This window comes from Salarias fasciatus, chromosome 15 (assembly GCF_902148845.1).
Source record: "Salarias fasciatus chromosome 15, fSalaFa1.1, whole genome shotgun sequence".
NCBI lineage: Eukaryota > Metazoa > Chordata > Actinopteri > Blenniiformes > Blenniidae > Salarias > Salarias fasciatus.
This window is the reverse complement of record NC_043759.1, coordinates 3,704,339-3,731,277: the sequence shown is the minus strand read 5'-3', so window position 1 is coordinate 3,731,277 and position 26,939 is coordinate 3,704,339. Positions and strand designations below refer to the sequence as shown.

Below are 26,939 nucleotides of genomic sequence, written 5' to 3'. Positions count from 1 at the left end.
TCCGAGAGAGGCAGCAAGACTGGACGAGGCGAAGTGGTCTCCAAGAAAACGGGCGAAGTCACAACAAAAACATCACAACAGTCCACCCACATGTGTCCACTCTGCTGAAGAGACTCATGGATTTTGAGATGAAGGTGAGATTAGTTGCTCAGTCCCATTGATCTATTTATCAAGAATCCAATTTGTGTCAGACGTCTAATTCAAACAATCAGTCTTTATTTGTAAAAGCACTTTTCATATTCATTAAAACAACGCAAAGTGCTGAACAGAAAAATCGGTCATAAAAACAAAAAAGAACAAAAACCGCACCAGAGAGAATCGAACCCACTTTCTGTCAAATTGAGTGACGTCATATAAATTTAATCATCAAAAAAAATTCCCCAAAAATAAAAGTCCCGCCCCTTACGGTCTGAGGCAGGGTTTCCGCCAGACCTTGTCAGTCCGCAAAATTCTGCAGCGCCCGGACAACGGAGAGGGCAGAAAAAAAAAAAAGTTGCGCTCCGTGTCCGGAGTGTACGCTAGCAAATCATACAGTGGATCGTACAGATCAATAAATCAATATTCTCAGAGGCTAACAGTCATGATGCTCCACCACCCTCCAGTCAATGTTTAATCAGATTCAATACACTACATTTCAGCAATTTATTCACATTTGTGTTTATTTTGGTGAGAGTAACTCGTGCAATAGTGACGTTTTATAATTCACAGACAGTCATATTTGAATGCAACTAATTATTTTCAAATGACAGTAACTAATACATTTTGGAAGTAACCTGCTCAACACTGCTAAAAGAGAAAACTTCTGACACCAAATAAATAGTCAGTTTATATTAAAACTCTGTTTTCACGTTAACGTTCTGATTAATGTCATCAAACAGGCTTTAAAGTCAAGAATTTCCTCCTCTGAGTGTGTCAGAGGATGAAACACTTTGTCTTCATCAGATCTGAGAGACGGACTGGAAGCAGCTTCTTCTCTCACACGTGGCACTGGGCAGCCGCTTTCTTTTTATTCACGTGTTGGAAAAAACATTTAAACCAACATTTAACCCCTTTCTTAGCTTTGGCTGGAAAAAACAAACAAAAATTAAATATTCACATTTTCTGTTTCTGCAGTGGGTGGGGCTTCATCTGTCCTTCACTCTGATTGGCTCATGTTGATGTCAGTCTTCAGTATACATAACATGTGACACATGCAGGCACATGCACAGACAGTGTGAGTAGGTGACACTCCTCTCTGTGTACTGTTACAACACCTTCTCTAGAAATTGACTAAATATTAATCTACTTGGTAGATTAATATTTACTGATTGTGACAGTTTTTAAGGGGTCAAGTAAATAAAAGCGGGATTTATTTTTTCCCCGCAATCATGCTTCTTGTGCATCTTATCATTTGGGAGAAACCTTATCATTTCTGGTCAAAGAAAATCATGACTTAAAAAAAAAAAAAAAACTTTAATTCAAAGTTTGCCAGGGGTTTGAGTATTTTGGGGTTTAATTGTATGAAAACTGGTAGTTGAGACTGAGAGACTACACTTATATAGCGCTTTTACACTGCATTGACAGGGCGCAAAGTGCTTTACACTGCATCATCACATTCACACACCAGTGGAGGGGGCTGCCATGCAAGGTGCTCAGTAGATCCACTGGGGTCAATTTGGGGTTCAGTGTCTTGCCCAAGGACACTTCAACATGCAGACAGGGGGAAACAGGAATCAAACTAACAACATCCTGATTGTGAGACGACTGCTCTCCCCACTGAACCACAGTTCTCAGCCTTGACAGTCTCAGTGGTCCTGATAGATTCCTTTGGTTTATTATTGTTAAATTAACTCTGGAGGCTCTAATTTGACGGCGCAACTTGGCGATGATCAGCGGCGGAGGCAGCGCATTCCTATTTTCGACAGGCATAGAAGAGGGTTTCTGACCGGTCTGCTGCACTTGCGCCGAGATGGGCGTGGCGGCGCACCAGGGGGAGGGCTCGACAGAATCAGCTGGGCGCAGTGAGAGTTTAGTGCAGAAGGTGTGAGCAGGCTGGGGAGGAGGATCTGATGATAATTTGTCTGAGAAAACCTCAGAGGCAGGGTTTCAGCTTGTCAGTGTCATGAAAGATACACAAAATCACTCATAAAGCACATAATTGTTTTTATTATCTTCTTTAACACTAGAGCATCCAAGACGTTTGGGTTTTTAGAATTCAAATAAATCTGTTAAAATAATTCCCCTGTCCTCTAATTCTTTGAATTTTCCTAAATATGTGTCTTGTATTTTTTTCTGAAGCAAATAAGGTCCTAACAATGACACATAATATTACAAAGCATTTATACCTCCAAAAGCCAAGAGCGTCTCACAGACCGCTGATAAAAAAGACGCACCTCACAGGGCTTTTTTTTTTTCTGCGATTGATTTGTTTTGATTGATGCGCGCATCTGATGAGACGGATGCAGAGGGTTATAGTGCATATGAGACCACTCGTGTTCTTTGCATTACGATTCCCATGATTCTTTGCGGCCTGGTCACATGAGCACACCTCCGATTGCTTGTAGCTACGCTAGTTGCTTCAAACAGAGCGGCAAACATGGAGCTTCAGGCACATTCTACAACTCGAACCTGTCAGTCACCATAATCGCACAATCTGTTGTTATTTAATGCAAAGAGGAGTATTTGTGGGCATTCATTATTAGTTAAAAAGCAAACCTTTGTTCTTTAAGAAAAAAAAAATGCAGTCCGTGACACACATCTGCTTCCGGGTCGGAGGTCAGAGTCCTTAAAGGAATACTCCACCCAAAAAACGATTTGGCCTCATTTTCTACTCACCCTCATGCTGAGAAACACTCTGGAGCATTGCTTTGATGTCTCTAATGGAGCTGGAGATTCTGGGGGGATTTTCGTAGTCAACAGCCAGGGACCGACAGAGCCCGAAAGAAAAAGGTCCATAAAGTCCACAAAATGTGCCCATTTTCCTTCATACTGCTCATCCGCTGTAATCCAAGTGTCCTGAGCGCGTAACGTCCATAATTAATTCTTAACGAGGTCATATAGTACATTTTAAGAGCCCAAACAGGGCGCTCTCGTACTGCTCCAGTGCACGTCTGCGCACGCACCCTGGACTACGGAAGCCGCGGAAGGCCAAGCCAGACGCTAGCACGCTTTCAGCGACTACTTTTCTGAATTGCAAGCGTAGAAGAAGAAGTTCCGCTGTTTATATTCTGCTGTGAGTGACCGAGCTGTGGACAATCACAGAAGTGATTGGCTACTGTTTTAAAGCTTTGAATTCGGTGTCCTGTGGAGCCTGCAGTCCCAGAATAAAATGAGCAGGGTGAGGACGGGATGGTGTGGGAAGGTGTCCGTCCTGGTGCGCAGCCGGGGAGACTTATTTTACAAATTTTAATATGTTCTTGATTGTTATTGACGGTTAATAATACAACTATTTTGTGTGTGTTGGCGTGTGTGTGCGTGTTTATCAAGGAAACGAGTGCGCGGAGTGTGAGAGGTGACGCTGCGCAAATGCGCACTGGAAAAAGTCCGATAAATTTTAAAACCTGATTTGAGGCATTAATAGAGCAGATATGAGGCATTAAAAGTTTTACTGATCCTCTTGACTTAATATTTTGTTTCTTTATCTTAATTTCTAATACATTAGATTCCAGAAAAGCAACCTGTTGGTGTGCTCCTGCGCAAAAACACTGCATATGTATGACAGTCTGGCTGACCATAGCGGCCTTTGGAGGGGGGTAAGAATGCTGGCAACACGTGAAGCAGAACGGAGGACGGAGCAGATAGCAGATGTCGCCACCATTCTCTCATAATTGATTATCCTTCGTCTGGGATGGCCGGAATGCCATGTGTGTGATAGGAATTATAGGGAATCATTTCAGAGGACATTGATCTGGATGACAGCAGAACCAGCAGTCCTAAACTCACCCAGCTCCGCTGTGCAGCTGCGCTGAGTGATTGGCACCTGTAATTCTTTGTGCTTTCCCAAATGTATCTTTAAGAGTTATGATGCACACAAATAAAAACAGATTTTCCCTTTCCCTACAAAGTCTTTATGTAGCCTCTAAATGCAGGGTGTCTGCATTTTTATTTCATTTGTCTGGCTCCCCAAGCTCTACAAGAGATTATTTATTTCAAAATACAGTCATATACATTGTTGCTCCACTATGGTTTAGTATTGAGGCCAGGAAATAAAATGTATTTCATCATGTAAATATAGCAGCGTCCTTCGCTGCAGTGCATTTGAAAAAAAAGGAGAGGTGTTCATTTGATTGGTCAAATTATGCTCAGCTGGGTTAAACCCACTTTCTCTCCTCCCTCTTGCGCCACCTGCACCGGTGGGCGGGATGGAGGCGTGACTGCGCCTGGTTCACGAAATTAGGACAATTTTCTGGACACACCCTGTTGACTTTGGCGCACTTGCGCTCCGCTGACAGCGGGCGGATTCGGCGGAGTCTACGAAGTTAGAGCCCAGAGTCAGAAAGCAAAGTCGGAACTAAAATTCTCTGGACTCGACACTGAGAATGGCTTAGCTGGAAGTTAAAATGCTGAATGGGCCAAATATAAACTTTATTTTAGTGGATGCCATAAACACACAGCAGTCTGTGTTTGAGTGTTGAGAACACCTGAAGAATGTTTTGTCTCTGAGTCTTGTGTCATTGTGTAAAGTTTTGGGTTAAAAGTCATTTTCTGTTTTGAGAAGATGAAGTTGAATCTGATAAAGTTTACAGTTTACAGTAAGGTTTGAATGTTACTTTGTTAAGTCTGGAGAAAAACTGCTCTTTTCAATGTGCTATTTTTTTCTGTTCTGACAGTCACAGACTGAGCAGTCTTGTTTAAATGTTATAAACCGAGAGAATAAACTGAACTTGACAATAGTTTGTTGTTGTCAGCTCCTGTTGTTAGATAATCAGCTGATTGTTTGCAGAATGCTGGTGACAGCAACTCAGAGTGGATTGTACAGATCAGTAAATCAATATTCTCAGAGGTCGACACAGTCAAGCTCCACCACCCTCCACTTAATGTTTAATCAGATTCAATAAACTACATTTCAGCAATTTATTTGTGTTTATTTGGTGAAAGTAACCCGGTATGCAGTGGTGTTACATAATTCAGACAGTAATATTTGAATGCAACTAATTGCTTTCAAATCAGAGGAAGTTATATATTTTGGACATAACCTGCTCAACACTGGCTGTTAAAAGAGAAAACGTCTGACACCAAATAAATTATCAGAGTTTATATTAAAACTCCATGTTCACTTTAAAGTCCTGATTCGTGTCATCAAACAGGTTTCAAACAGGTTTTAAACTCAAGAATTTCCTCCTCTGGGTGTGTCAGAGGTTAAAACACTTTGTCTTCATCAGATCTGAGAGACGGACTGAGACGGACACAGAGCAGCTTCTTCTCTCCTCAAGTTTCCTCACACATGGAAAAGAGTCTGAAGAAGATGTGAAGAGAGTTCAGGTGAGAATCTGTCAGCTCTTTAGAAGCTTCCAGAATGGACAAAAAGACTTTTCAACTTCTTTTTTTCTCTTTCATTCACACCACCACTGACAGCTGCTTTCTTCTTATTCAGGTGTTGGAGAAAGTTTTAAACCGACATTTAACTCCTTTCTTTGCTTTTTTGATTTGGCTGAAAAAAACAAAAACAAATGAAGTATTCACAGTTTTGACTTGTGAAGTGGGCGGGGCCTCATCCCTCCTTCACTCTGATTGGCTCATGTTGATGTCATTCTTCAATGTACATAAGTGGTGACACACATGCAGGGACACACACACAGTGTGAGTTGGTGACACTCCTCTCTGTACTGAGACCTTTGAACACACACCTTGTGTAGAAATGGACTAAATATTCATCTGCTTGATGATTTTCTGGTGGAATCAGGAGTTGGAGGCTTGTGGACATTCAGAGTTTGTGTTGGAGTGAAGTTTGGCATCAGATTCAGAATTCACTTATTGTCACTGTGAACAAAGCTCAGTGAAATCTGAAGCTGGGGCCCCTGGAACCATGCTTAATGTTGAAGGAGGCTTTATCCAGGGTGTCAGCTCCCCTGGTGACACATTTCATGTGCTGGGGGAAGACGTGAAGCACTAGCATGAAATCAACTTGGTTAAAGTCTCCCATGATCACATGCACTGAATCTGGCTGGTTGTTCTGTTTCAGAATGAGAGCGTTGTCCACATGGCTAAGAGCCGTGCTAGCATTAGCATCTGGAGGAATGTATAATGTGTTTCTAAAACCCCTTGAGGTTTTGGTTCAGCCCGCTCTGTCCTGATTGGACCAGTTTAAGCTGAACAGAGCCTCTTTCTGTGGAGACGAACTGAGAAGGACAAAGAGTCTGAGTCTGTCAGTTTGCTGTGAGGCTGATCCTGAAGGGTTTCGGAACACACACACACACACACACACACACAAATGTGTTTTCACCACATTTTTGGGAGACTTTCTTTTGGGAACAGGAATCAGGTCTCCTTCAGAAATATCATTCAGCGGTAGTTTGAAGATCAGAATCAGACAGGTCATCAAAATGGTCATGTTTAATTGTGTGTGCATGTGTAGGTGTGTGTTCTGCCATGGATCAGTGTGAGGACAGAGAGGAGGGAGTCCCTCCCTGTAACAGGACTCTGTGTGGAGAACATGAGAACCAGACCACAGCTCAGAGGTGAGACCTCCATCTTTAACTGTCCACCACAGTTCTTCACATCATTTTACTGTGTGTGTGTGTGTGTGTGTGTGTGTGTGTGTGTGTGTGTGTGTGTTCTTGTATTTCTATCCTTGTCGGGGCCAAATGTCCCCACAAGGATAGCAAAACGTGGAACGACGTGCCTTGTGGGGACCTTTATCCGGTCCAAATTAGGAGAAACAGTGTTTTCTTGACCATGTTGTTGTTACTGAAAAAAGTAAAAGTGCTAAAACATTTCTTTAGGGTTAGGCTTTGTTGTGGTGTGGGTTAGGGTTAGGGTAAGGGTCAGGGTTAGGGGCTAGACATGAATGGGAGTCAATGGACGGTCCCCACAAGGATAGAAATACAAGACTGTGTGTGTGTGTGTGTGTGTGTGTGTGTGTGTGTGTGTGTGTGTGTGTGTGTGTGTGTGTGTGTGTGTGTGTGTGTATGTTTCTAATATCTTTGTATGTTCTATCAGGTCAGAGCCTGAAGTTGAACCCAGCTGTGTGTCCCTGAAGAGTGACTGGTCCAAGGGTGAAGTAATAAATTTCAGAGGACAGTGAGTTTTATTTCCTATTGTTTTCTGAATAACATGTCTTTACTGATGAAATTATGTTATTGAAACCAAAATCCCGCAAAAGCTTCTAACAGTTCAATAGTTCTCAGTCAGAGAATCATCAGTCTGAAACTCTCAATTCTTACCTTCATCCTCCAATCTTCCTCCCATTTTTCCACTCAGTCTATTCCTGATGTTGTGTTTGTTTTCAGCTCTGACCCTGAGTTTCCATCCAGCTGTGTGTCCCTGAAGAGTGACGGATCCAGGGTGCAACCCATTTCATTTAAATCAGGACCTGGACCTGCTGATGAGGGGTGAGGATCAGTGTTTGTGTCAGGATTCATCATCAGAACAGCAGCTTGAACAAAGTCAACATGTTTCTGCAGCGTCAGCCAGCAGAGCTCCCAGGTTCTCCGTGGAGGCTCCGCCCCTCAGCATCAAACACATCTGGACTTCATCTTTATGGTGAGAACAAGTCTCCATTCAACACTTTACTGTCACATCAGTGAGACAGAAGAAGTTGTGGTGACTTCCAGCTGAAACATGAAGCAGACTCTCAGCTTCTTAGATCCATTCAGGTCCAAAGTGAAACAGTCCAACCTTCATCCAGCTTCCAGCCTTCACTGATGCTGAAGCTGTTTCTGCTGGAGATCCACATGAAGTCTGACTCTGCTTCACATGTTGTCCATCCTGGATTTACACTCACATCTCCATCTGTCTAACTCCAGATGTTTCTCTGTTCCAGCTGCTGGAGGACAACATGGTGATTTTCATGAAGGAGGAGCTGAAGAAGATGAAGAAGCTCCTGAGTCCAGATTACCCAGCATGCTCAGAGAGTGAGAGAGAGGACGAGGATGAAGAGCAGAGGAGCAGCAGAGAGTCATTAGTGAGGATCACACTGGACTTCCTGAGGAGGATGAAGCAGGAGGAGCTGGCTGAGCGTCTGTGGAGCAGTAAGAGGATTTGATCTCATTTCACAGGATGGAGACGAAACAGAGAAATGTTTTCAGGTAGAAGAGTGACTGGAGAGCAGAGACAGAGTCTACACTAAAGATCAGAGTTCATTTCCAGGTCAGACAGAAACTGTGAAACAGTAACCTTGCAGGCAAGCTGAATTGTCGTGGTTTTTGTTCTCACACACCACGAGAATCCATCTTGTACCGCTCGCGCTCATGTGCTTGGGCTCGGATTTTTTTCTTCGGATCAATCACGCGTCGTTTAGGGCGGGACATGAAGGTTTGACGAAAGCAGGAAGCGACGGACTGCTAATAATATTAGCATGACTAGCGCAACAATCACTCGACATCTTGTCACGAATCTCACTTTCTATCCAATGTGGGCGTGATTGTTGATATTCACTTGCCGGGTGCATGCTGTCGACGTAATTTTTTTTCTTTGCGGTGATTGGCTGAAACCAAACATGGTGAGGCAGGTGCACTGTGTCCTTCCATCCAATGAACACAAAGAGTTCTACAGCAAGTCCCTCCTTCCCCGAACGGATTTGCCGAGTGAAATCCCAGATTGACATGTGAAGCAGTATAGGGTTGCAGCTCTCAAATCTTTTTGTAGTCAAGTATTCTGTCAGATCAGTTTTGAGACCGACCACTACGTCATTTTCAAATTGAGAGCTGATTGACTTCTGCCAATGTAGACAGGTACTGATTAGTGACTGATGGATTGAGGGAGCCATCACACATCAGTGCTGCTATGGCAAACAATTGGAAATCAAAATGAGCTGATGTCATTGAAAAGTGTATCCAAAAGAAGATCTGCTGTGCCACCTTTCCTTTAAAGTGAGCCCTCAGCTTTGGTGAGTGAAAGCGTATTTCGTCCATCTTACATGCATGCTGTACAGGTGCTCATGGAAACAAAGAACTGGTCAAGTCAGGTTCTGACTCTGAATGAGCCCTGAAGCTGAGAGCTGAAGAGCTCCACTCAAAGCAGCTGATAACAACCCGTACAGGGAGCACAGGAAACAGGAAGGGGAGCCAACTCCCACAAGTCCACATCCCCAATCATTAAATATGGAGACAACAATGGTCTCATGTCTCTTTCTGAACTCTGCTCTTACTGTCATGCAACCATCTCCATCAGATCAGAGCCTGGTTGGTCTCTACTGACGAGCTGGATGGATCTGATGTAGGAGAAATATGAACAACACACTTGAATCTTCACATTCAATGTCAAACACACCCAAACTCTTTATTTGTTTTATTTTCAGGAATTTCTGCTGGAGTCTGCCAACAGAAGCTGAAATGTGGCCTGAAGAAGAGGTTCCAGTCTGTGTTTGAGGGAGTCTCTAAAGCAGGAGAGTCCACCTTCCTGAACCAGATCTACACAGAGCTCCACATCACAGAGGGAGGGACTGCAGAGGTCAATGAGGAACATGAGGTCAGACAGATTGAAACAGCATCCAGGACAGCAGACAGAGCAGAAACCAGCATCAGACCAGGAGACATCTTCAAAGCCTCACCTGGTAGATCTCAACCAATCAGAACAGTGCTGACAAAGGGAGTGGCTGGCATTGGGAAAACAGTCCTGACTCAGAAGTTCACTCTGGACTGGGCTGAAGACAAAGACAACCAGGACATCCACTTCACATTTCCATTCACCTTCAGAGAGCTGAATGTGCTGAAGGAGAAGAAGTTCAGCTTGGTGGGACTTGTTCATCACTTCTTCACTGAAACCAAAGAAGCAGGAATCTGCAGCTTTGAAGACTTCCAGGTGGTCTTCATCTTGGACGGTCTGGATGAGTGTCGACTCCCTCTGGACTTCCAGAACACTGAGTTCCTGACTGATGTTACAGAGTCCAGCTCAGTGGATGTTCTGCTGACAAACCTCATCAGGGGGAAACTGCTTCGCTCTGCTCACCTCTGGATCACCACACGACCTGCAGCAGCCAATCAGATCCCTGCTGACTGTGTGGACAGGGTGACAGAGGTCCGAGGGTTCACTGACCCCCAGAAGGAGGAGTACTTCAGGAGGAGGTTCAGAGAGGAGGAGCAGGCCAGCAGGATCATCTCCCACATCAAGACCTCCCGAAGCCTCCACATCATGTGCCACATCCCGGTCTTCTGCTGGATCACTGCTACAGTTCTGGAGAAGGTGTTGAAGAGCAGAGAGGGAGGAGAGCTGCCCAAGACCCTGACTCAGATGTACATCCACCACCTGGTGGTCCAGGCCAAAGTCAAGAAGGTCAAGTATGATGGAGGAGCTGCCACAGATCCACACTGGAGTCCAGAGAGCAGGGAGATGATAGAGTCTCTGGGAAAACTGGCTTTTGAGGAGATGCAGAAAGGAAACCTGATCTTCTATGAACCCGACCTGACAGAGTGTGGCATCGATCTCAGAGCAGCCTCAGTGTACTCAGGAATGTTGACCCAGATCTTTAGAGAGGAGAGCGGCCTGTACCAGGACAAGGTGTTCTGCTTCATCCATCTGAGCCTTCAGGAGTTTCTGGCTGCTCTTCATGTCCATCAGACCTTCATCAAGTCTGGAATCAACCTGCTGGAAGAACAACAGCAAACCTCCTGGTGGTCAAATATTTGGATGCAGAAACCTAATCTCCACCATCTCCATCAGAGAGCAGTGGACGAGGCCTTGAAGAGTCCAAATGGACACCTGGACTTGTTCCTCCGCTTCCTCCTGGGTCTTTCACTGCAGACCAACCAGAGTCTCCTTCAAGGTCTGTTGACACAGACAGGAAGTAGCTCACAGACCAATCAGGAAACAGTGAAGTACATCAAGAAGAAGCTGAGTGAGAGTCTGTCTGCAGAGAGAAGCATCAATCTGTTCCACTGTCTGAATGAACTGAATGATGGTTCTCTGGTGGAGGAGATCCAACAGTTTCTGAGATCAGGACGTCTCTCCACAGACAAACTGTCTCCTGCTCAGTGGTCAGCTCTCGTCTTCATCTTACTGTCATCAGAAGAAGATCTGAAGGAGTTTGACCTGAAGAAGTACTCTGTTTCAGAGGAGGCTCTTCTGAAGCTGCTTCCAGTGGTCAAAGCCTCCAACAAAGCTCTGTACGTGGCTTATGAACAAATATGTAGAACTGAGTCATGACAAACATTGATCTGGTTTTCATTGTTGGTTCTTCTTCAGGTTCAGCAGCTGTGGTCTGTCAGAGAGAAGCTGTGGAGCTCTGTCCTCAGTTCTCAGCTCTCAGTCCTCCAGTCTGACACATTTGGACCTGAGTAACAACGACCTGCAGGATTCAGGAGTGAAGCTACTGTCTTCTGGACTGGAGAGTCCTCACTGTAAACTGGAAGCTCTCAGGTCAGGATCCAGCTGCTGCTTGATCAGGTTGATGTTGGTGCAGATCATGTGGAGGATCTTCCTTCTTCCTTCTTGACTTGATGCCATGTTTGTGCACAAAGTAAATGAAATCACAAAGTAACCAGTAACGTTTTCAATGTCAGGTCAGCTGGAGAGTAGCAGCCACACAAAATCCACTCACTGTGCTGTGTGATGACAACATGTCACTGTGATCTGCTACAGACTGTGTTTAGGCTGAAAAACATTGGAGTCTTCCAGAATCTTCCAGTCGATGATTTGTATTATGCTGGTTTTGCAAATGTACGGATATGGACCAACAATGAAAGAAATCTGATGATAAATGCTTAAAGGGATACTTCAACATTTTGGCAAATTGGCCCATTTAGCGCAATCCCTTAGTCATTTCGAACAGCATACTTACTTTTTTTGTGAGGGCGAGCTGTTGTTTATTCAGAGGTGAGTCGGGGAAGGTTTTCGGGACGGACACAATGGAAGTGGGTGGTATTTTTGTTCCCCTCGTCAAAGTCATCGAATACACAATCCAACAACCCCAAAACACTTTGGTGGACACGTTATAATCCGCACATTCACTACGCTGTGGAACACCAACAAATAATATTGTCGCGTTTCGACACTGAAGCAAATGCTGGGAAAGAGTTTTGCTTTTGAAATCACTACGCCCAGACGCCATGTTTAGTAAGTAGTTCCGTTTTAGCAATCTTCGCAAAAGCAACTCAATCTCGTAATTTTGCATTAATATTTCACAGCGTAGTGAATGTGCGGATTATAACGTGTCCACCAAAGTGTTTTGGGGTTGTTGGATTGTGTATTTGATGAGTTTGACAAGGGGAAGCAAAAATACCACCCACTTCCATTGTGTTCGTCCCGAAAACCTTCCCCGACTCACCTCTGGACAATAGCTCGCTCTCATAAAAAAAGTAAGTATGCTGTTCGAAATAACTAAGGAATTGCGCTAAATGGGCCAGTTTGCCCTTTTTTCAAAATGTGTGTGTGTTCCGTAAATAATTTTACAATTCTTCAAATGTGATTTATAATAGCTTAAAATACCAAGTCTTTACCACGATTGCCCCCCAACACACACACACACACACACACACACACACACACACCACCACCACCACCAATAACAGAGCAGATGAAAAATAGAAGTTGCGCTCACTTCCTCAAACTTCATCCTATCTCCAAGACAGCCTAAATTCAGTCACGCCAAATTTTGCCTCATACTTACCTTTACTAAACCAGATTGTGTGTTGAAGGGAAATGTACTTTATTTTGCGTGCCTGAAAAACGCCCAGCTGGCCGAAATGCTGCACCGACAAAACACGCGATTTAAGTTTCACTTTCATTTTCTTCATATTTGCGCTCCTTATTCCTTATTCGCGTTTGTGCCTCATACCAGCATTTTCCTCGTGATTTTTCTGATAATTCGGCCGAGTTCAATATGGCAAATAATGAGGAATGAGGAATGAGGAACGTTTCACCGCAGAAATCGCTGCAGCTGTCTGTGCTTTTTTGAGGCTCAGCGGGAGCACAGTGTGTGTGTGTGTGTGTGTGTGTGTGTGTGTGTGTGTGTGTGTGTGTGTGTGTGTGTGTGTGTGTGTGTGTGTGTGTGTGTGTGAGCATCAAGGGTTTCAAGAAGTTCTTAGAGAAACTGTCAGGATGATGTGTTCTTGACAAAGTCATGAATTGGTTCATCAACATGTTTACATGAGCCAAAAATCCTCCTTATGATAGGATTGTCAGGTGAAGCGGATTGTAAATGAGTCATATAAACACCTGAGTGGATCTGCGTCACTCGGAGTGGATTATATAGATAGATAGATAGATAGATTGGTAGATAAAACTTTATTAATCTCCCAAAGGGAGAAATTCAGGTGTCCAGCAGCACACACAAATCATTCGCGCGCAAATAAATAACAGAAGTACAATAAAATAGTGCTAATGTACTCGGTTCGACTCAGGCACATCTGTTAAACAGCCTGATTGCTGAGGGGATGAACGACCTCTTGAAGCGCTCGGTTCTGCAGCACAGTGACAGCAGCCTGTTACTCCGGCCACTCTTTTGAGCTGCGACTGTGTCCTGCAGTGGATGTTTGGGGTTCCTCAAGATACCCTGCATTAGAGCCCTCATCCTCCTCTCCAAGACTCCACCAGCAGAGTCCACCTTCCTCCCCATCACAGATGCACACTTCCTGATCAGTCTGTCCAGCCGATTGCTGTCTCTTTTTGTCATACTGCCACCCCAACAGACAACCCCAAAGAAAACAGCACTTGCAACAACAGACTGGTAGAAAATGTACAGCATGTCACCACACACGTCAAAGGACTTAAGTCTCCTCAGGAAAAACAGCCTGTTCTGTCCTTTCTTATACAGGGCCGAGCTGCTCTGACCAGTCCAGTCTGTGGTCAAGGTGCACACCCAAGTATCTGTAGGTGTGAACAACCTCAATACTCTCTCCGTTGATGATGACAGGTTGATGAGAGGCTTCCTGCCAAAGTCAATGATCATCTCCTTCGTCTTAGAGGTGTTCAGAATAAGACCATTGTCCCTGCTCCAGGTGGTGAATCCCGTCATGAGCTCCCTGTACTCTTTTTCATCCCTACCCTTCACACATGCCACAACTGCAGTGTCATCTGAATACTTCTGCACATGACACGCAGGAGATCTTTGAGCAGAGTCAGCAGTGTACAGTGTGAAGAGAAAGGGAGATAGTACAGTCCCCTGCGGTGCACCAGTGTTGCTCATCAGGGTCCCAGATACACACCCCCCGAGCCGGACGTATTGTTACCTCAGAGTCAGATAGTTGTGGATCCAGTGAACAAAGAGAGGATCCACCCCTATCCTCTCAAGCTTCCCCTTCAGTAGCTGAGGCTGGATGGTCTCAAAGGCACTTGTGAAGTCGAAAAACATCAACCTCACAGCCTCCAGCTCCCTCCAGAGAGGAGAGCGCCCGATGGACCATAAACAAGACCGCATCGTCCACTCCCATGCTGTCCTGACAGGCGAACTGAAGGGGCTCCAGCGCCCTCCACTTGAGGTTTGAGCAGCCGGAGCAGCAGCCTCTCAAAAGTCTTCATTACCACGGATGTTAGGGCCACTGGTCTGTAGTCCCTCATCCCTGCAGGCCTGGCCCCCCTGGGCACTGGGACAAGGCATGAGGTCTTCCACAATGCAGGGACACATCCAGTCTGAAGACTCCGATTGAAGATGGTTTGGAGAGGCACAGCCAACTCTGACGCACACTCCCTCAGCAGCTGTGGTGATATCCCATCAGGCCCTGCAGCTTTCCGTCCATGGAGCCTCCTCAGCTCCACACGCACCTCCTCCACAGTTAAGGCCGGCAGGTCAGCAGAGGTGGAGCAGCCGCTGGGTGGAGGAGAGGAGCAGGTCACAGCAGCAGATATTTTACAAGGTCGTCTACACCTATTGATAATCTGCTTGTGTCTCATACTGTATAAACAGCTGCTGACAGTGGAGCGGATTGTTCAGGCGGATTATTGGTTCTGTGCTTGTGTTCCCTCGTACGTAGCGACGTGATGACGTGGGCAGTAAACAGGAAGCAGGAAAGTCAAACACCAGCAGAACTGGACGGTGGTTGAGAAAAACATTTTAATCAAAACCCTGAGAGAGCAAACACTGGAGAGGAGAGAAGGCTGCAAATCGCTCAACAGCAAATTGGTCAAAGAGCTCCATGGTCGACTGCCGTGACCGGCAGAGCAGAGGACCAGCAGACGGTGTGTAATTCGGCTCAACACCGGGACGCTGGCCGGAAGAGCCCTGCTCACATGGCGAGGTGGAGGCAAGCCCGGCAGTACAGGGCAGACCGGGACACCTGCCAAGGAGCGCTCGCTCTTCAGGCAGCATATCATGGAGATGGTTGAACACTCTGTGAGCAGATATCCAGCATAAAAACACACTGCTCATCACTGAGGACTGCTGACTGCAAAGCTGAAGATCAGAACCTGGAAATTCCCTGAGAGACCTGATGTGCAGGTCAATGATATGTTTTCCATTTGGGAGGACGCCATACAATCCGCTTCACCCAGGGTCCTGGTATACGAGGATGAACGTGGATCAAATTTGCATTTAATATGATTGTTTTCAACAGATTGAAAAAAAAATGCCCATGTACGTAAACTGAGCCAGTATCTCCCAGAAGTGAAAGATGTTTCAGAGCATCAGATAAACAAGAAACAGAAGATTGGAGTTTGTGAAAATATCTGCATGTAGTGAAGATCTAAAGCTGAACTACAGACCAATGAGCAGTGATTACTAACATGTCTCCAGGATCTTCAGGTGGGAACCTTCTTTCATCTCTGGATTGTCTCCTTCATTGGTGTTGAACTGTGGTCTTCGAGGTCCACAGTCCTGAATGTTAGACATCTCCCTGCTTCAACTCACCGACATCTCATGATGGTGTCTTCACCAAGCTTCTCAAGAAGCCCAATATTGAGTCCTCATTAAAGTGAGGTGTGTTTGAAGTGCAACATGTAGGACACTGGAAATCAAGGACCAGAGTTTGACACATGTGGTCTAGTTGGTCCCATGACAGCTGATGGAGGTTCTTCAGAGATCTGTGGCTCCAACTGCTCCATCACAGCTCTACACACTGCTCTCTGTGTTAACACAGGATCTGTTCACTCTCACTCTGGATAGTAACAGTGTAACTTCAACATTCTTCAGTCGCAACTGGAAAATGGTAAATCAGAAGAGGCAGGTATTCTTAAGATGAAAGTGTCCCAGAGAAAGTTCAGATCTACACAGAGGTGCAGTTCACTTACTGGACTTATTGTCTCACTTTGTGGTCTTCTTTTCTTTCCACATGACTGACTGATCTTCTTCTTCTTCTTCAGGTTGAGCAGCTGTGGTCTGTCAGAGAGAAGCTGTGGAGCTCTGTCCTCAGTTCTCAGCTCTCAGTCCTCCAGTCTGACACATCTGGACCTGAGTAACAACGACCTGCAGGATTCAGGAGTGAAGCTACTATCTTCTGGACTGGAGAGTCCTCACTGTAAACTGGAAGCTCTCAGGTCAGGATCCAGCTGCTGCTTGATCATGTGGAGGATCTTCCTTCTTCCTGGTTAACTTGACGCCATGTTTGTGCCTCCAGTCTGTCAGGGTGTCTGGTCTCAGAGGAAGGCTGTGCTTCTCTGGTCTCAGCTGTGAGCTCCAAGTCCTCCCATCTGAGAGAGCTGGACCTGAGCTACAACCATCCAGGAGACTCAGGAGTGAAGAAGCTGTTTGCTGCAGTGGAGGATCCACAGTGCAGTCTGGAGACTCTCAGGTACAAACATGATGGTTCACTAAAAATCCACCTCTTTCTGTTCTTCTTCTGCTATCTGTAGAGCAGTCGTGAAGATCTCAGTGGAAGATCTCCTGTCCGGTTTAGGTCCAGAGGAAAGTAGTCCGGCAAGTTTGCTGGGGTCACGAAAATAAAGCGTTTTCATTCTCAAACCAATATGTGTGCGAAAGAGTGATATATTTGCATCACAAAACCGTTCATCAGGAAAAAGTCAGACCTCGTAAACGCTTGGCACTATTTTCTCTCCCTTCATATCACTCCGCGCCATCTCCAGCTGTGGGCAGCCGCGCTGGCTTCACTTTGTTTACCGCTAGTAAAGAGCTAGCTAGCTCCAGCTTTAGCTGTTAGCATCTCCGCGCTGCCCGCAGCTGGAGACGGCGTGGAGTGATATGAAGGGAGAGAAAATAGTGCCAAGCGTTTACGAGGTCTGACTTTTTCCTGATGAACGGTTTTGTGATGCAAATATATCACTCTTTCGCACACATATTGGTTTGAGAAGAAAAACGCTTTATTTTCGTGACCCCAGCAAACTTGCCGGACTACTTTCCTCTGGACGTAAACCAGACAGGATCTCTGCTCACTGGACAGTGGACACTGTCAGGGGTAAGTGTGTGAATGAACAACACTGCTGACTGGGATGCTATATAGATTCATGTCAAAAATCCCGAACTATCCCTTTAACATTTTAGTTAAAGCTCGGGTTGGCGATCTGAATGAGATACACTTTTTTAAATACTGGTTAAAATGATCTTTATGATCCAATGGGAAGCAATTCATAGCATGTTTTTAAAGTAGAGCTGAAAATATCCGCTACCTACAGCAGGAGTAAAATGGGAAAAATAGCAACCAATAGTCTTGCAGGGACACCTTTTTTTAAACCAATCAAATCCTTTCGCCGTTCGACCTGCCCCCTACACGTACATGTCAATGGTGTGCACTGACCCTGGTTCAGTGCGTGCGTTGCCAAGCTGAGAAGGACGGAGCGTCCCAACGGGAGCTCCTCCAATGGGGTGGGAGCTGGGTGGAGCTAGCTAGGCGGAGCCTTGGGGAGATGCTACATGCTAACGCTAGTTTTCCAAGATCGCCAACCCTAGCTTTAAAGACCCCTGGTCTACAAAATGTCTCCACTTAGCCCTCATTCACACATACGCGGCTGTGCGGGCGCGGTTCTTTCCGAGTTGCACGGTGTCTGCGCGGAAAAGTCAGAACTGCATGCAAACAGATCAGTCCTTTCACACTGCACACGCGGGGAACACGCGGGCTCCGCGCGTCGCCCGTTCAAATCTGCGCGGCGATTTCTAAATAGAAATCAAGTCTATTTTTCTGCGCACACTTGAGCAGGCTGTGCGCGGCGTCCCGTTGAAACCAATGGCATAAACACACATCTTGTGTCAACGAGGCTTTCTATGCATTGAGCTCATGTCTGCCCACAAACTGGTCTACACAAGAGGCCAGGGTTCTGCTCCGTCTATTTTTCCGCGTGGCTTGGAGCGGGTCCCATTGAAAACAATGAAGACAGGGCCTAGTTGTCATATATGCAGATAGATGTTCCGTTTGAATTTAATTTCGGCGCAGTTGAGAGGAGCGCGTATCTAGATACACATATCTAGAGATCTATATATATAGGTCTATGCCAGCGCTACCGAAGCCGCATTGTGTTGTGTGTTTTTGACTGCCGATGCTGATACACGTTTCTGGATGCCTGCTCTTGGGAATAAACATCCTTTCGCTCCCGAAACGCCTCTGGAATTACTTCAAACATATTACACTAGTAGCCCGTTGCCGCGGACAACCCGCTCACGCAGACCGCGCTGGTGAGAAAGGGACACCTCAACCCGCCGCTCCAGCGCCCGCGCCGTCAACGCGTCCGCCACGTGCCGCGCAGTGACCGCGTATGTGGGAATGAGGCCTTATTGTTAACAGTGATTTTTATGACACAAGTACAAAGGAAACTTGAACCATGATGATAAAAATGAGAGTTTGACGCCTCTGTGATGTGGTTCAGACATCTGGACCTGAAGTTTGAAAGATTTGATCAAACTGCTGCTTTTTTCTTTACTCTGAAAATCCTGATGAGAATTCACCCACTTCCCATTGAAACATTACTTTCAGGTTTTTCTGTGTGTTTTGGTTGAATTGAGACTTCTCTATATTTGTGGGTCTGTTGGAGCTCTTTGCTAAAGAAAAACAAAACTTCTCTTCTTCTCTGTCAAACTGAGTCTTTCAGTGAAAACTCAAGAAGTGTGAAAGATCCTTTGAAAGCTCCTTTTCCAGCTGTCTTTAGGAGGAGAGGAGCAGAAACATGCCAACAGGTTTCCATCTTCATCACACTGATCCAAAGCAGCAGAGACACTTTCGGGCTCCAAACGTCTCCACAAAGACTTTGAACCAAGTTTGAAACTTTGAAATGAGTCAGTGTGAGCTGAAACATAGGAGGGGGCTTCATTCATCACTTCATCTTCTTCATCCATCCATCCAGAGCTGACTGCTGTCCTGAGTGAAGCAGTCCCAGAGTGTGGACTCAGAGCTCTTTCAGCCTGTTTCTGAGGAGCTCTGCTTCATGTTGAACAGCAGTTAGGACTCATGTTGGAGAGAAAACCTTCTGACTGTCTTTCTTCCTGCAGGGTGGACCATGGTGGAGAGCAGTGGTTAAAACCTGGTCTGAGGAAGTGTAAGTTTGACTGATGAGGACAAAACAGCAAAGTGTCAGGAAGTCCAGAACGGAGTAATCCATCACGTGTCAGAGCCTCTGACACAATGTGTGTGTGTGTGAAAAAAGACGAAAAGAATATATTTTGGATGTAGCAGAAATGAAGCAGTCAAGTATGTGTGAGATGGCCTTTATTTAACACTCCACTGACAGCTGTCAGACACACAACCATGACAGGTTTTTACCATCAGTGCACCACATCACATCTTCCCACGTCTATATCTATCTATATATGTACATACGAGGGGGTACCCAAAAAAAAAAACGGAATTTGGTCAGAAAACAATAATAATAATGAGTTTCGACTTCTGGCTGTCAGATGTGCTGCAGGTAAGCCTCATGCACATCTGTGAGAAATCTGAGCTCCGAGAGTTACACTGACGCCTGTCAGGAGCTATTTATAGCAACAGAAGGCAGCGGCGGTCTGCGATTTTTTCCAAAATGGCGACATTGACTGGGAAGCCAGAGCAGCGTGCAAACATTAAATTCTGCTTTTTGCTGGGAAAAAACAGCAGCAGAAACACTCACCTTGTTGCAGCAAGCCTACAAGGATGATGCTCTGGGGAAGACTCAGGTCCATGAGTGGTTCGGGTGGTTTACCTTTTTTTTTTTTTTTTCCCTTGTCCTGTTCGGCAGCTGGGGCGTGCAATATTGTATGATTGTAGCCTTTTACTATCCGAACAGATTTTAATATTAGCAGCAGGACGAGACTGAGCATCCGGCATGGCTGCCGGACAGGACCGGGACGGAAATGCTCAGAGAGCAGGGACAGAAAGAGAGAAAGATAAAGAGAGGGAGAATGGAAAGGGGGGGGGGGGGGGGCACAACCTATATACAAAGTCACAATACAAAACAGTGTTGTCGACGCACCACACGCAACCTAGAACAATCCCAAACCCCCAATCTAGACAACACCGAAACAGAGCCGACAACCAACACAGAAAATTACAGAACCATACATACATTTTTTTTTCTTCTTTTTTTCCGAACCATATTAGTGAACAGACCAGGCCACAAAAATAAAAGGAGGTGTAGGGGAGGAGGGAAATGCAAGGACACCACAAACCGTATTTTTTTTTTTTTTTTTTGAATATAGCTAGTCGTAACTAGTAGTAAACAAGGGGCGTGCATCAAGAGAGGTCTGCTACAGATCACCATTAGTCTAACCACCACAAGAAGACAAGGTAACCCAGTATGTAAAGAGTGATTAAAGATCAACGTGATCATGTGAATATGATGGTGACAGTGATGGTGATAGTGATCATGCATATATGACCTCTGACCTCTGAGAAGGCCAGAAGCAGGCCAGAGAGGCCCTCAGAGTAGTGATGGCAATCTGAAGCTTTCTGAAGCAACAAAGCTTTCAACACAATTGTATTGAAAAAAGGTTCAGTACTCGAAGCTTTTCAAATCAGAGCCCAACAAGGACCCCTGGTGGTGAAAGTCAAGGAAAGCATGTCATGTGTCAGAGCTGAATGAATGAATGAATGTGATGTATGAGTAATTACATTTTTTAAATTATTGAATGATTTGTCCACATCACTAAAACCTAGTATAGCTAATATTTTGATGTCAGCATTTCTATTGTTCATAGGCCAACTTGAATAAAGATGGGGATGAAAAAGCAGAGTGTTCATATGTATGACTGAATGTGTTTGAAGTGACCAGTACATTTGCTGTGTCTCACATAACAAGTCAGCAGCAAGCTGACTTATCATTTGAGACACAGTAATTATTTAGGTATCATGAGAGATAGTGGAAGTGAATTGACGTTGGCAGATGCTGGCCACAAACCAAACATTGGACCTAGAAAAATAAATTACAAATGAGGGATGTTTTTTAACGAAGGGATTTGGTCTGACAAAACAATATGACATATTGTTGCAACTGGCAACCAACCACCCCAAATATATTTCAAAGTCTAACATTAACAATGAACAAAATATAGGCATAACACATTTGCTCATAGCACCATTGTTGGGTGAAATGAAATGAAATCAAAGTGTTCCCAAACTTCAGAACGTCCTCTTTTTGTCACAGGCTCCATATCAAATCTATATTCACTGTCTCTCACTCTCTCTCAACTCACAAACTGCCTCCACAGCCCACAAACAGCTGCAGCGCGTTTTAAACCTGTGAAGCAGCGGCTGAAGCGTCACGTGGGTGTGCGCGAATGAAGCTTCAGACGTCACGGATCACGTGATTATCAGGAAACGAATCAAGCTCCGATACAAAGCTCCACTGAGAAGAGGTTCATTTTTTCAACACATGCTTCGAAGCTTCGGTGTCACGGTTAACATCACTACCTCAGAGCCCAGACAGCCGGCGGACATCACAGAGCCCGGATCCAAGTCGCTCCCCCAGGCAGACGCCCACGCTCCAGTCCAGAAACGGGGCAGAGGAAAGCCCCAGCTGGGGACCCCGGCAGTCCCGGGGCCCGGGCCCCGCGGAGCCACGACCGGCAGGAGCCGGTCCCGAGAGCCCAAGGCCCAAGAGCCCAGGAGCCGACCCCCCACCCAGGCGGAGGGCCATGACCCATCCGGGAGAACCAGCCCACACGGGCGGCTACCCACCCCGGGCCAGTACACCCCCCAGCGCTCCGGCCACGCACCCCGAGATCCAGGGCATCACCCCCCCCCCCCCCAACCCCCCCCACCCGACGACCCCCACCCGGAACCCACCCCCCTGTCCACCGCCCGGCCCACCCCTCCCACCCCCTGTCCTCTCCCGCCTCACTCCCCCCCGCCCCGGTTCGGGTGGTTTAAAAAGGGCCAGATGTCGGCGCGTCAGGTCCGCTCAGCCATTAAAACAATGCTGAGCTGCTTTTCCGCTGTCCAGGGTATCGTCCACAACGAGTTTGTCCCTCCAGGTCAGACTGTAAATCAGGACTACTACATGGAAGTCCTCAGACGCTCCGTGAGGATGTGAGGAGGAAGCGGTCCGCGTAGTGGCGGAGTGGAGCCGGTTGATCCACCACCACAGAGCGCCAGCAGACACGGCGCTGCGCCTCACGCAGTTTCTGGCAAAGAATGAGGTTAATCTCCTCTCCCATCCGCCTTATTCGCCAGATGAAGCCTCGAGTGGACTTTTTCTTGTTCCCCAAGTTGAAGAAGGAGCTGAAGGGACAGCGGTTTGCAGATGTGGAGGAGGTGACAGAAAAATCGCAGCCGGCAAAAAATGGCACAATTACGCGCGGGTCTGACGACGCATTGGTGAAGTGGGAGACACGGCTGGAGCGCTGCAATAATGCGGATGGAGATTATTTTGAAGGCGACGATGGTGTTTTATTTTGAAATGTCATAAATAAAAAGTTATAATCAAATTCCGGTTTTTTTTGGGTATACCCTCGTATATCTATCATGTATGTGTATATATATGTATATATGTATATATATATATATATATATATATATATATATATATATATATATGTATTAGGGGTGGGACGAGACACAAATTTCTTGGGACGAGATGTCTCGCGAGATTGAGTCCACGAGATCGAGACGACACGAGACCGGGGGGGGGGGGGGGGGGGGGGGGGGGGGGGGGGCGGTTGGTGCTGAGGTGGGGGGGGCAGCGCGGTACTCACATGCAGCGTCGGAGCATGGAGTGTCGGGTCGGAGTGCCCCTTGTACGGCCACGGCGCCCTCCGCTCTACACTGCGCCCTCGGCGACCGCCTAGTTCCCCTGTCGTGCCAAAAAGTGATTATCTGCCATAAAGTGATTTCCGGTCTGCGGGCAGCTGAAAAGCGCAGCTTCTGTGGCTCTGCAGCAGTCTTAATTGGGCTCAAACAAGTTTGTTTCTGATCATCCAGTGATGTTTATTTGTGTTTGTGTTTGATAGCCTCCTGTACGTCCAGTTGCCTTACATCGCTGTTAAATACCGGTAAACTAGTTGATGATTTTAACCTGGCTTGTTGTTATGCTAATAAAGATATGTCACGGAGGTGACACGTTTTCTTTTCACCAAAATTGCTAGACTGCTCGACAGAGTAATTTCATCCCAAGCAGTGCATTGTACGGTTTGAAAATTGAGAAAAGGGACATTACAATGTCAAAATCAGCTTATTTTGCTTGTCAAAAGCTGATTCATGCCTGCGGTATTGCATATGGATCGATATTTTGCCTCAAAATGATTTAATATAACACAGCAGAGTCACATTTACAACATTTGAGTAAAACCAATACTTTATACCACTTAAAAAATGAGTAAAGGGACATTACAATGTCAAAATCAGCTTATGCTTGCTAAAAGCTGATTCCGCAGACTGGAATCAGCCAAAACTTGATTTCTGCCAGAAAGTGATTTCCGTACGACGCACTGCTTGGGATGAAATTACTCTGTCAAGCAATCTGGCAGTTTTAGTGCAAAAAAAAGAAAAGAAAAGAAAAGAAAACGTGTCAGCTCCGTACACATCTTTATTAGCATAACAACAAGCCGGGTTAAAATCGTCAACTGGCTTACCGGTATTTAACAGCGATGTAAGGCAACTGGACGTACAGGAGGCTATCAAACACAAATAAACATCATTGGATGATCAGAAACAAACTTGTTTGAGCCCAATTAAGACTGCTGCAGAGCCACAGAAGCTGCGCTTTTCAGCTGCCCGCAGACCGGAAATCACTTTATGGCAAGGAATCACTTTTTGGCACGACACCCCTATTCCCGTTCAAACCGCGGCGCACAGACGACGCCATGACTGCATTTGCACTTCATGCCACTAGGTGTGCTGTTTGCATGTTTAACCTTATTTTACACAGACACCACAGAGGAAGAAGGCCTGCAGCCGCTGCAGGCTCTCTGCATGCTGCTAGAAAAAGAGTGTGAGCCGGTAAGACGTGGTAAAATGTTCATTGATGCGATGCACCGTTTTTTCAATAAAAGAGAAGAACTGAACGATCGTTTCCGCACATTTTCTTTACGTCGTATCAATTAAACTGTATCACAAGTAGTTTGTGGACTCAAAAGACCAAGATTCCTTGCAGATAGAACATGCGCAGAACAGTATTTCATGTTCTTTTCGACCGGATTTTTAAATATGAATATGAGCATATTCAGGGGTTTGCACGTGTTTATATGGCTGTGCGCCTTGTAATGTATCATTCCGTCAATATTCCAGTTAATAAAGAGTTTTTGCCTTGATATAAACGTACTTAATCTCGCGGCATTCGATCTCGCGAGATCTCGTCCCATCCCTAATATAGATATATATATATATATATATATATATATATATATATATATATATATATATATATATATACACATACATAATATTGCTGTGAGAGTTCAGGAGTTCGGTTACAGTCGGAAGGGGCCCTGTGAGCTTCAGTGCCCAGGGGCCTCTGGAATTACTAATCCCGCCCTGGTCAGAGGATGACTTTTCTCTCTTTCTCTCCATCAGATTTCTGTCAACTTGAAGTGGACACAAACTCAATGAGCAGAAACCTCAAACTGTCCAACAACAGGAAGGCGACTCGTGTGGAGGAAGGGCAGCCGTATCCTGATCATCCAGACAGATTTGACTTCTGGTATCCTCAGCTGCTGTGTAGAAATGATCTGAGTGGTCGATGTTACTGCGAGGTTGAGTGGAGCGGAAAGGTTTTTATTTCAGTGAGTTACAGAGGAATCAAAAGGAGAGGATACAGTAAGGAGTGTGTGTTTGGATTGAATGATCAGTCCTGGAGTCTGAGCTGCTCTGATGAAGGTTACAATGTCTGGCAGAGTGGCAGAATAACATCCACCTCTTCCTCCTCCTCCTCCTCCTCCTCCTCCTCCTCCTCCTCCTCCTCTGGTAGAGTAGCAGTGTATGTGGACTGTCCTGCTGGCTCTCTGTCCTTCTTCAGAGTCTCCTCTGACTCTCTGGTCCACCTCTACACCTTCAACACCACATTCTCTCAACCTCTGTCTGCTGGTTTTACACTCTGGTCTTCTGGTTCTTCAGTGAGTCTGTGTCCTCTGTAGGAAGGACGGTCTCTGTCTCTGACAGCAGTCCTGTCAGCACCAATCAGAGATCCAGAGAACATCAGTGGAGTTCAGCAGGGTTCACAGACGGAGCCTCCAACACTTTGTAAATATGTCGTCAGTTTAAGTTTCAGGACGTTTTCTAACCTCCTCAAGTCTTTGTCAGCAACAATGGAGACGATGAGGAAAGAACTCTTCTGATCCCAGTATGATGTTTGTCTTCTGGTCCAGACCAGCCTGTCCTGATTGGACCAGTCTGGTTTCAGCTGGACTTATTTAAAGGGCAACTTCGGTTTTTTTACATCTGGACCTTATTTCTAGGTGTGTGCATGCTCATATACTCACTCAGACAAACATTGTGCAGCACGGAGTCCTTCAGAAGTTATTTAGATCCAACCGATTTAGCCGCACTTAGCGGGGGCCACGGCAAGGGAACTTCAGCGCGGGACATAATCTCTGCAAAGTCGCTCATTTCGGCTATATTTTTTCATCCATCGCCAGTGTTATCATAAAGTCAGCTCATCTACCGTACAGTTTTCACTCCACGGAGTCTCCGGAGGTCTCCAGGCCGGCGCGCGCAGCCACAGCACGGCTGCTGGGTCTCTCCCCTCGCCGGGAGGACACGGAGGTCTCCAAGCCGGCCTGGGCGCACTGCAGCCCGCGTGCGGTGCGGCCAGGCCGGCCTGGAGACCTCCGCAGACCCTCGGTGAGGAGAGACATCCAGGCGGAACGCGGCGGGTACCCGCGCGCGGTGTGGCCAGGCCAGCCTGGAGACCTCTGGAGACTCCGTGGAGCAAGCTCTGGGCCGTTTACCCACCTCGGCCTCGACTCGAACCAACTCGGCCCTGGAAGTCAGACGCCCGTGCGACGTGACAGCCGAGGCCCAGCCAAAGTGCCTCTCTGCTGGGGAGAGGAGCTCCGCAACGTTCCCATCCGAGCTAATTGTGGCTAAGTTAGTGAAAACTGTACGGTGGACGAGCTGACTTTATGATAACACTGGCGATGGATGAAAAAATATAGCCGAAATGAGCGACTTTGCAGAGATTATGTCCCGTGCTGAAGTTCCCTTGCCGTGACCCCTGCTAAGTGCGGCTAAATCGGTTGGATCTAAATAACTTCTGAAGGACTCCGTGCTGCACAATGTTTGTCTGAGCATGACACACCTAGAAATAAGGTCCAGGTGTCAAAAAACTGAAGTCGCCCTTTAAGGAGAGTCTGACTGAGAGTCTGAGTCTGCCAGTCTACTGACAGGCTGGAAGTGAAGCTCTTTTTAATCCTTATGGACAAATGAAGCTTTCTGAAGCTCTGAAGCCTGGATGGAAGCTTTTCAACACTGACCTCTTTAGTGCCACCTGGTGGCCAAAAGTATGAAGAGCAGCTTGAATGAACTGCTCCATGATGGTTCCCCACGAGTTCAGTTCACTGCTTCTATTTGTGATCATGTGACCTT

At 46.1% G+C, this 26,939-nt stretch overlaps 1 protein-coding gene across 1 annotated transcript; it reads left to right on the top strand.

Moving 5' to 3' along the window:
• Positions 1-7,125: 7,125 nt before the first annotated feature.
• On the top strand, positions 7,126-25,883 carry LOC115402257 (NLR family CARD domain-containing protein 3-like). Its single transcript, XM_030110770.1, has 7 exons — positions 7,126-7,137; positions 7,970-8,168; positions 9,437-11,240; positions 11,320-11,493; positions 16,369-16,542; positions 19,439-19,485; positions 24,930-25,883. The coding sequence occupies exons 1-7, from the start codon at positions 7,126-7,128 to the stop codon at positions 25,487-25,489; spliced, it is 2,970 nt and encodes a 989-aa protein (XP_029966630.1). The 3' UTR covers positions 25,490-25,883.
• Positions 25,884-26,939: the final 1,056 nt, after the last annotated feature.

Coding starts and splice junctions, on each gene's coding strand:
- LOC115402257 (XM_030110770.1), top strand. Junction 8,169..9,436: donor GGCTGAGCGTCTGTGGAGCA/GTAAGAGGATTT, acceptor TTTTATTTTCAG/GAATTTCTGCTGGAGTCTGC. Junction 16,543..19,438: donor TGTAAACTGGAAGCTCTCAG/GTCAGGATCCAG, acceptor TTCTTCCTGCAG/GGTGGACCATGGTGGAGAGC.